Consider the following 11,760-nt stretch of genomic DNA (forward strand, 5'->3'; position numbering starts at 1 on the left):
CTCATACAAATCTCGCTTTCTTGCGGGATCAAGATGGTGTGCCACCCAACTTGCATCAACTCCCTTCAGGAAGACACTTCAAGAAGTACAGCCATTTTGGAATAAGTACTGTTGTACAATTGCAAAAAAATCAGGCGTCAACTGTGTGAGGATTCTTAAAAACTCAACACGGCTCACTGAATAACCAGACGCTCAAATACATGTACCGTATAAGGACACATTTACTTGGGATTTCTCTACTCTCTATACTACTATTCCTCACCAGAATCTAATTGCTAGATTTACATCACTAGTTGTATCGGTGTTTAATAAAAGCTATCACCGATACTTAATGTCAAATGCTAATTTCATTTCCACTGCATTACAAGGGAATTTCTCATTGATAACATCTGTGTAAAATTCGGGGAAGTATATATCAAGGGTGTATACGTGTTTCGATGGGTACAAAACCTCCTTTATCGTGTTGAATTAGAGTTATTTAGTTATTTGATAGGTGTTTTACGCCGTACTCAAAAATTTATACGACGTCGGCCAGCATTATGTTGAGAGGAAATCAAAGTTGCAATCAAAACACATTTGAAATGCATATTTTATTATCGACAACTTACGTAATATCATGATTCACGATTTGAGTACTGATTCCACTCATTCGCCTAGAACATTTCTCTCCGGCATTACTGAAAACTGCTGGCCGCTTCTCTTTGCGTGAATCCGTCCTAATTACATAATTTATACACTTTCTTAGTTCTTTGGTGGTTTGTGTTAAACGTTGTTTTGTTAATCGACCTTGTGATTATTGACCATGAAGACTTACCTTTGTCTTGAAAGGCATGTTTAATTACTTTGGCCCCTTATATATATATAATTTTTTTTCAACATTTTGAATCGCAAGAGTGTTTTCGACACGCCGTGCTTCGACTGCAGAAAAATAAGAAGCAGTCAGTTGTTGACACGATGCGTAAGGCATTGGAAGTTGCGAGTGATGCACGAGTGATGCGTGTTTAAATAAAGGTGGCGCAAACCCAAAAAAAATTGACTATATGATATGGTGTGAAAAATAATTCTAAGTTAGGTCTCCAATATATTCTCTAATAAATTAAAATAAACAAATAAATAAAAATAGAATAATAAAATAAATTTCTAATTATATTGTCTAATAAATATATATATATCACAGAATAACGCATTTGTTTCGATATTAGCAGCCAGTTTACTTTCAAATACATTTACTCGACATGCATCACATTTAGAACATCATTATGCAAAGCTGATGCATATCCCATAGGTGATCCCAAATGCTCACTGTGCAAAAATTATTTCCCAGTTTCCCTTTCTCCTTATTTTCAAAATAACTGTTCGCACCTGTACATCGGAAGTTTGCTTTAACTTTTTATGTTTTATTCTCCAATTCGTTTAATTTATACCTGTGGAGTATTAGTATCGCTGTGAGAAATGATACTAAGGCAATGATAGTGAGACAATGACAATAAGGTAGATAATGCCTAATGAGAGTAAGGCGATAACACGGAATGATTGTAAGAGACATAACTCGTAATGAGTGTAAGAGAGTTAATACACAATATTACGAGAGATAACCAGGTAGAGTATATGTATTAAGTGAGAGAGATAACATGCAATAATTGTAAGGGAGCTAAGACGTAATGATAGTAAGAGAGTTAATACACAATGATATTACGGGAGACAACATGCAGCGATAGTAAGGGGAATCATAAGGCAACGATAACAAGGGAGACAACACGCATTAACAGTAAGGGAGATAACATGCAATAATTGTAAGGGACATCACACGTAATAATTGTAAGAGACCTAATACACAATGATATTACGGGAGACAACATGCAGCGATAGTAAGGGGAATCATAAGGCAACGATAACAAGGGAGACAACACGCATTAACAGTAAGGGAGATAACATGCAATAATTGTAAGGGACATCACACGTAATGATTGTAAGAGACCTAATACACAATGATATTACGGAGATAACATTCAGTGGTAGTAAGGGGGGGGGGGGGGTCGTAAAGCAATGATAGTAAAAGAGACAGGCATTAACAGTAAGGGAGATAACATGTATTGATTGTAAGGGGGATAACACGTGATGATAGTAAAAGAGTTAATACACAATCGTATTATGTGAATGAATGAATGAATTTCGTTATTGCTGTTCTGTCATGTGTCAGCGCATGCATTCGAAGGTTTAATCTTTGTAAAGCTGTGAAACGTCTTCTGGGTATGTAGCGCTCAATATCCACGTGGAGAAACTACACGGACTTCCCCAATCACCGGGGCCGTTGTGTTCGTAAATTTGTGTTATTATATTATATAATCGTGTCATTTTTGACCAATGAACTTTAAAATGGATCATTCTGTTGGCAGAAAGCTCCGGCGTCATGCAGGCATCTAAATGTGTCTTCATGTCAGAATTATCTAAACCGATTGTAAATATCACACCTGTCATATTTATCAATTTCTTTTATCAACTTTGGATGAAGATGAGCTTCTTCTCTCTAGGTTCTCTCTGCAGGAATTGATGGTCTAATTTAATCTGTTTTGTGTTTAATTTTAGATCCTCATATTAAATTAACCCCTCTCCCCTTTGTTATGCCATATTGTAGGTATTCACTTAACTCATGCTGTGTATAGAATTATGTTTTTATTTTGTGTTACTTTGTTTTGTAAGGGAACAATCAGTTGGATCATTTGAGTTAATTTCGTCAAGAAATAATGGTATTTTGGGTCAACAGTTACAGTTACATTTAATAATCTTGAAAAAGTTCATTATGTGTTTCTCTGAAGAACTGGGTATTTGCGTGAAGGTTTTAGTGCATGTGCTATCACTCGCTATCTTTCTTGTTTATTACCGGTACATCATGGATAACATAAGTCAGTACAGAGTGGCAATTGGGGCATGGCATAATTATATGTCTTATAAAGTGAGTCTTCATCTTCGAAAATTATTTACATTATTTGAAGACTTGCGAATTATATTTCTGGGAATTGAATCCCTTACTGGTATATTTATTTTTTCTATTCTGAGAACATTATGCAATTTGCATTACTCATTAGTTATACATATGGCAAGCTTAATGAGGTGTGGTGATGTACATAGAAACCCGAGACCCCCAAATCAGCACAATTTATCTTGTTGTCATGTTAATGCCAGGAGTTTATTGGCTCATGGTGATGATCAGCTGTCGTCTTATTTTAAGTTAGATGAAATGTCCACTGTATTATCAAAGGAATGTAATCATGATGCTATATGTGTGAGCGAAACCTGGCTTAGTGGTGATATTCCTGATGATACTGTTAATCTAGATGGGTATTGTATAGAAAGAAAGGACAGAGACAGACACGGAGGAGGGGTGGCAATTTATTGCAAGGAATTTAGCGAATGGCAATGAGATGATATGGATACTGGTGGAACAGAATAACAAAAGCGTGCTGATTGCATCATGTTACCGCCCACCTAACCAACCGGCTCATTTACGTGAGTTTTTTAAGTAATCTGGAGAAAAATTTAACTTCCGGTCTTAACAGAAAATCCCGATGCCATGTTAATGACTTTAATGATAGATGTCTACACTGGGAAAAATACCACAATATGCGCGAATTGAAAATGAGCATTTATGGTATGATAGCTGGGAAAAATCTTTTTCAACTAATTAATGAACCCACTCGATAAACTCATGATGCTGCTTATGTATTGGGCTTAATTATAACGGATTGTATTGGTTATGTGATTGACTACGGAGTTGCCTCACCAATGACTTATCTCGACCATTGTACTATTTATTGTACTATGAATATCTGTATTTGTATTTGTAAGACATGTGTGGGACTTCAAATGTGCCGATTTGTATGGTTCTGCGCAATCTTATCTCTGTTACACCATTTGATGCCGTTGGTCATATTTTCTCTCATGTTAATGACAAATTATTTGTCTGGAACAGTTTGTTTTTGTCATGTTTTGAATGTATTCCGGATAAGAAAGTCACTATTAGACCACGTGACAAGCCTTGGATGACCAACGATGATCGGTACAAGATACGAGTGAGGAATCGTTGTTTCAAAAAATACAAACGAACTAGGTCCGATGGGGATAAGATTCGATATTATATATCTAGAAGGGAGGCCACTAATGCTAAACGCCAAGCAATACTGTGTTACTCCACATGTTTAAAAGGTAAACACTCCAACCCCCAGCTGGATACAAAAACATACCGGTGGATAATGAAATCTCTACTAGGATCGAAAGCAACGCCGCCTATTCCTCCTCTTGCTGTCAATGGCAAAAACGCGTCAAATGGCTGTGAAAAGGCGAATGAATTCTGTAAATTTTTCGCATCTCAGTCGGCCTCTCACGACACAGTACCTGTGTAGTTGTATACAAACATGTGAAAATGAGATTAAACATTTCCTTGAGACTCTGAATACACGGAAAGCCTCAGGTACTGATGGTATAGACAACTTCATGCTTAAAATTTCTGCTGATGGTACTTGCAACTTCCGTAACGAATCTTTTCAATTATTCCTTACGGACAGCTGTCTTTTCAGCAGCATGGAAGCTCTCTCAAGTCTGCCCTGTATTTAACAGATGAGATAGACATGACGTTTCTAATTATCGACCAGTGTCCCTTCAACCCTCTCTTTCTAAGGTCTTGGAGAAGGTCGTGTATAAACATCTGTATGAGTATTGTATGTCAAATAATCTTCTTATACCACAGAACTCTGGATTTAAACTTGGGAATTCGACTGTTATGCCAGCTTACAAAAATTGTTCATGACATATACAAAAGTCTTGACAGTAGAAATGACGCCTGTTTATTATTTTTAGATGTCTGTATGACATTTGATAAAGTCTGGCATTGTGGTCTCCTGTTCAAGTTAGAGCAGGTGGGTATTGAAGATCCTCTACTTGGCGTGGTTAAAAGATTATTTGTGTGACAGAAAAATTAAGGTTGCCTTAACGGCACTGAGTCCGAAACTTATCCAATATATGCTGCTGTCCCACAAGGCTCTGTATTGGGTCCACTTCTCTTCTAAATTTTTATCAATGATATTAGTATGAATATTGAATGTACTATTAACATATTTGCAGATGACACACCCTTGTCTGAAGAAATTTTAGATTTACCAAACATCTGAGGCTAAACTTAATCGTGATCTTGAACGTCTATCCAACTGGGCTAATCAATCGCTTGTGTCATTTAATGCTACCAAAACTGTTTATCTCTTCATATCATTGAAAATAATCCCTTACATCCGAGATTGTATTTTGATGGCGTAGATGTGAAGAGAGTTCCGTCCCATAAACATCTTGGAATTATTCTGCAGCACAATGGTAAATGAAATGAGCATGTAAGAGCTATAGTTAAGAAAAGTAATATGAAATTGAGCATGATTAGTAGGCAAACACTTACTAGAAAGTGTATGATCACACTGTACTTTGCCTTGATAAGGTCTTCTATTAAATATGGAGATTTTCTATTTGACAACTGCAGCGTTTCAATATCCAACTCACTGGAAAATGTCCAAGGCCGAGCAGCATTGTTATGTACAGGAGGCTTACGTCGAACTTCATATAAATCTCTTTTAAATGAACTAAAATGGGAACCCTTATACAGTCGGCGTAGATCCAAGCGCATTCTTTTTTTTTTCATAAAATCGTCAATGGGCTCTCTCCTCCATACCTAAAGATCTTACTAACCCAAAGGTATAACAGCGAAACAAATGCCTACAATCTTAGAAATAAACATCGCTTTCGATTATTTAAATGCCAAGCTCAGATTTTCTCTTCTTCCTTCTTTTCCAAGACTGCCAAAGAATGGAATTCATTGCCTGCTCATATCCAAAACTGTTCACCGGAAACAGTTAAGAACTTTTTGTACTCTCAAGACAGTATTAACCGTCAACTAATATCTGTGTGTAACTCATTTGACACCTTCCCTCTATTGTGCTCTGTAGAATGAGAATGGGACTGAGCGCTCTTCACGGTGACCTCTTTAAATATAACATTATCGACGATCAGTCATGTAATAAATGTTAACATAAATGTGAAAATGCATCTCATTATTTCCTTGACTGCCCTGCCTATGCCACTCATAGAAAGTACATGCTAAAAAGCATCTTCAGAAACTTTATATCTCCTGGAGTTCACCCTTCTGTATTTTTGACTAGTCTTTCTAAACACATTTATACTTTACTCTTATTTGGTTCACCTGAACTAAGCGTGAATAATTATCAGTTGATCTTAAAATCTGTATATAATTTTATAAGCATGTCCAATAGATTCACCATCCCAACCCAGCAGTAATATGATTTGATTTTGATCTTTCCATGTTCCCAGCACCTTATTCTGTACATGCACATGTCATTTGTTCTCTTTGTTCTCTTTGTTATTTTATGTATATACGTTGATTTTATGTTGAGGAAATCCCCTCGTGGCTAGAGCTGTGGGAAATCCTCAATAAACAAATAAAGAATTACAATTACAATGGTAGTAAGGGGGGGGGGGTCGTAAGGCAATAAGTAAGGGAGATAACATACATTGAGTGTAAGGTAGATAACACGTGCTGATAGTAAGAGAAATAATACACAATGATATTACGGGAGATAGCACACAATGATAGTAAGGGCGATCGTAAAGCAATTATAGTAAGAAGACACGCATTAACAGTATGGGAGATAACACGCAATTATTGTCAGGGAGATAACACGTGATAATAGTAAGAGAGTTAATACACATTGATATTACGGGAGATAACAAGAAAGATAACACACATTAACAGTAAGGAGACAACACGCAACGTTTGTTAGGGAGATAACACGTAATGATAGTAAGAGAGTTAATACACAATGGAATTACGGGAGATAACAGGCAGCGATAGTAAGGGGGTCGTAAAGCAATGATAGTAAAGCAGGTGACACGCATTAACAGTAAAGGAGATCACTCGCAGTGATTGCAAGTGATAGATAACGCGTAATGATACTAATAGAGTTAATACACAATGATATTACGAGAGATAAGAGTCAGTGATAGTAAGAGGGGTCTTAAAACAATGATAGTAAAAGTGACAAGCCTTAACAGTAAGGGAGATAACACGCAATGATAGTAAGGGGTATCGTAAAGCAATTATAGTAAGAAAAGTGACAAACATTAGCAGTAAGGGAGATAATAGGCAAATACTGTCAGGGAGATTAACAAGTAATGATAGTAAGAGAATTAATACACATTGATATTACGGAAGATAACAAGAAAGATAATGGGCATTAACAGTAAGGAATGTAACACGCAATGATTGTAATGGAGATAATACGTAATGATATCAAGAGAGTTAATACACAATGATGTTACTGGAGATAACAATCAGCAATAGTAAGGCAGGGGACACGCATTAATAGTAAGGGAGATCACATTCAGTGATTGTAAGTGATAGATAAGACGTAATGATAAAAAGAGAGTTAATACACAATAATATTACGGAAGATAACGCGCTGTGGTAGTAAGGGGGCGGGGGGGTCGTAAGGCAATGGTAGTAAGACGCATTGACAGTTGAGATAATACGCAATGGTAGTAAAAGAGTTGATACACAATATTAAGGGAGATAACATGCATTAAGAGTAAGGCAGTTAACACGCAATGATTGTAAGGGAGATAGCACGTGGTGATAGTAAGGGAGTTAATACACAATGATATTACGGGAGATAACACGAAATTATAGTAAGAGGGATCGTAAGGCAATGATAGTAAAGGAGATAACACACACTAACGGTAAGACAGAAAAAACGCATTGGTTGTAAAGGAGATAACACGTAAAGATAGTAAGAGAGTTAATACACAATGACATTACAGGAGATAACACAAAATAATAGTAAGGGGGTCTTAAGGGAATGATAGGGAGATAACACACATTAAGAGTAACGGAGAAAACACGTAATGATAGTAAGAAAGTTAATATACCATGATACTGCGGGAGATAACACCCAATGATAGTAAGGGAGATAATACACAATGCTATTAAGGGAGGTATCACGTCCGTGGGCCTCCGGGGCCTAATGGTTAGTCCAAAATCAGCACAACAACCTCTCTTCAACGCAATCGTTGTGAGTTTGTCCAGCTCATACTGGCGTCCTCTCTGCTCTGCTAGCAACGTCCTCAAGGGATCTAGGGCAAAAAGCCCAGGTGGATAACGGCCACGCTGACAGAAGCCCCGGGTACAAAAGCCCCAATGACAAAAACACCAGTGGACAAAAACACCGGTGGACAAAAGCCCGTCGTCTTAATTAACCGACAAATATATCTGACAGTCTAACAAACACGATGTCAAATATTTGTTGACGGCAATTCATATATAATTGATGTCGTCAAAAACGGTTAGAATGGAGATTGAGTGAGTAAGAAGGGGTTCTATTGATTGCGAACAACACCAATCAGGTAAATGAATAAATAAGTAAACTCCGTGTCCAAAGAAATTAAAATATTGCGCTTTGTCTTTGAAATATCTCTTCCTCTACAACGTGACCCTATACCCAATATCCCTGATCCATGTACCGAGTTCACTTCAGATCGGTTGATGCCATTTAGACGATGGTTTGACGGGAAACAGAGCCGACTCTGATTGGCTGGTATAAAAGACAAGCAAGCCCAGACTATGCATTGCCTAAGTTGAATTTTAGATATGGTACATTTATCCAAGTGTGACCAAGTTGCAAAACTTAACATAAGAAACTCTATCTTTACGTTCAGCCAAACAGTGTCGATTTTGTACTCCTTAAGATAAAAGCATTTTCGTACTTTTGACTCAGGATTTCTGGATATACATATAGCAGATACTCCAATGCTTCAAATTACATGCTGAGTCAGTTGATTACCAGCAAAACAACCAACTGGACCGGGTCTGCAAACAGATCTTCCACAATATAAGATTTCCAAACGCAAAATGGTCTCAGGCCATTTTCTCAGATACTCTGAAAGTGTTACCTAGTCAACAGTTTGCGTTCCTTTGTGAGGGATATTGAGAGATTCCGCAGAGTGTCCTCAGATGAGGTAAGAACATATCCAAGATCCTCTAGAACATCTTGGCAGGCTCTTTCCATACTTTTAACAGTCGACCAAGAGATTCTTTCCCGCCATTTTGATGCCGTTTTTCTCGAGTCCGCGCGTAACGTTCCCAATGGTTTGCCGTCGTCAGCCTTAGAATGTGTATTGTTTTTTATCCACGTCACCACGTTGGTCGGCATTTCAAGACGTAAATACGAGTAAATGAATTCTGCCATATGCACGGGATCTGCTGACAAGTCCTCGTAACGGATTTGTAAAATCCGTCCTTGAAACTCCTGCGGAAGGTTTTTAAAAGTGTGTATGTCTCTGCGCATGTCACCACATATACCGGATCCTGTTGCTAAAAGGTTTCTGTGGTAGTACTCGCCCATCAAACGTCTTGAAGAAATTATTGCACGAGGGTCTCGGACGAGATGGATTACTTTAACGTGCGGAAGCATCTCCAAGGTCGACAAAGTCCTCTCCAGTCTAGCACGGATAGTTTTTAGAATTCTAACATTCGACTGTCGGCAAACTTCGATGAACCGGTAGACACACGTGGTTATGCTAGACCGTTCTATGCAGTTTAATAATTTAATTGTCTTTCTCCCATGAGCCATCCAAAATTGAGTCAAGGTTGACTGATCGATATTAAGCAAATTGCACGTGAGGAAAGATCGAATGATACTTTGTCCAATATCTTCACAAGATGTTCCAGGATCACTGAAAACAAAATAATAAAGCCAACAAAATATTCTCTTTCACTGCGATGTACTTTCCTGGGCCAGTGTAAACATGAAAAGTATGTATTTATTTATTTATATATTTATTTATTTCAGTGGTGATTAGCAAATTTTCCCAAATGTGACACCAGAATAAAACAATTATCGGACAGAACAGCTGACAAAACTCCAGCCCAACAAGGGTTATGTAAAGAGAACCGATCAACACTTTTCAGTAATGTTGGAAAGGCGCAAGGTATGCTCTTCTTGAATAAGTGAAATCAATATTCAAATTGTGTACCATGCTAGAGTATAAGTTGTCGATAATAAAATATGTATCTCAGTTTTGTTTTGATTGCAAGCGTTCTTATGTCCAATGTGGTCATCTTATTCAACACGATAGATATACGCCGAGGTGGTTAGGGTATCAGCACAGCCCAATGTCCCAATAGACTCTCACCAGTGCGGTCGTTGTGAGTTCAAGTCTAGCTCATACTGGACTCTGCCCCGTTATTACCCACCATCTTGTCCACCGCCGTCGAATGAGTGAAATATTCTTGAGTATAGCGTAAAACTCCAATCAAATAAATTAATAAACGAATAACGACGGATATACAGACCTACCTCCGAGTTAAGAGGAATTACACATAATCAGGAAGTAGAGCGCCAGAGACTCTAGACGCTCTGTCCGTATTTACATACAAGAGAATTATACTCATTGTGAAACTTAAAGTGAAGACTTTTGATTGACTAACTCTGACACACTGGTTTTTGCAGTAATAATTTGTGACGCTGGTTGAAATCGTCTTGGTCTTTGTACAAATATAGGCCCAGATAAGATCACTATCTGGACAGCCTGCGGTTTCCCTTAACTCCAGCGAAGGTTGACACATATCTTTCACAACCTTTGCATGCCATATCTTGATTATTTAAAGCTGGCAGACCGTCAACATACCGTTTAGTGAATGAGAAAGATCGGGCCTAGTGAGGATAACTCTTTATAGTTTCTGCATGTAATCGTATTAATACGAGAACAGGCATAGATGGGACACAATTTTTACTCATCGGAATACCTTTATACAGTTGATATATGGTTTCCTCGATTTCAAGCATCTCATAAATGGTAACACTTGTATGTAGTGGAAGTGAAGAAGTATGTTTTTCAGCCTTTGACGTTAATGTAGAGGTGACACGTTTTATTAAACGCAGATAAAATTAGTGACAGAATTTTATCTACACCTTAATTAAATCTAGTCATAGCGTAGAGAGTGGGGAAATCCCAAGTAGAGACTTCCTTATATGGTACTTGTATTTTAGCGTTTAGTTCTTCAGTGAGACGTTTGGAGTTTTTAAGAATCCAAATACATTTGATGTGAAAAAGTTTTGGAGGATTGCGCAAGAGTGCAACACTCATTACTATTCCCCATTTCCCCATACTTACACAACTGAACCGTTGAGAAAACGCAGTTTAGCGAAGGACGGAACGATGTGCTCACAAACCTTCCACAGGGGCTCAAACACGTACAGGGCATCTGTGTTCACATCGAAAATCTTTCCCAGAAAACTAGTACCACTGCGCATGTACGACAGTATAACGACCTGTGTACTCTCCGCCAAGGCAGTGACGTCACTAACCTGACTCCATCGAGGTGTGTGGAAGTGGAGGTGCTTCAAAGGAAACAGGGGCGTCTCTGGACCTATACAACATTCAGCGGTACACAAGCTATACAACATGTTAATGTTCTGCACCTGTATAATATTAAGATCTATCAATTGTATGAAACATATAAACCTACAGATTTTGTGCAACATTTAATTGTTCTGGGCAAATATAACATTAAGATCTATCGATTGTGTGCAACATTTAAACGTGAGGAATCTTTACAGCATTTAAATACACAAAACATATAATTAAGTGTGCAAAGTTTTTATTCTATGTAGGGACGGGGTGTCAGTGGCTCAATTGGTTATCCTGCTA

At 37.8% G+C, this 11,760-nt stretch overlaps 1 protein-coding gene across 1 annotated transcript; it reads right to left on the reverse strand.

Moving 5' to 3' along the window:
• Positions 1–8,996: 8,996 nt before the first annotated feature.
• On the reverse strand, positions 8,997–11,516 carry LOC135477132 (carbohydrate sulfotransferase 1-like). The gene is made up of 2 exons (XM_064757287.1): positions 11,224–11,516; positions 8,997–9,783 (listed from the first exon to the last, which is right to left on the reverse strand). The coding sequence occupies exons 1-2, from the start codon at positions 11,514–11,516 to the stop codon at positions 8,997–8,999; spliced, it is 1,080 nt and encodes a 359-aa protein (XP_064613357.1).
• Positions 11,517–11,760: the final 244 nt, after the last annotated feature.

This window comes from Liolophura sinensis, chromosome 10 (assembly GCF_032854445.1).
Source record: "Liolophura sinensis isolate JHLJ2023 chromosome 10, CUHK_Ljap_v2, whole genome shotgun sequence".
NCBI classification, from domain to species: Eukaryota; Metazoa; Mollusca; class Polyplacophora; order Chitonida; family Chitonidae; genus Liolophura; species Liolophura sinensis.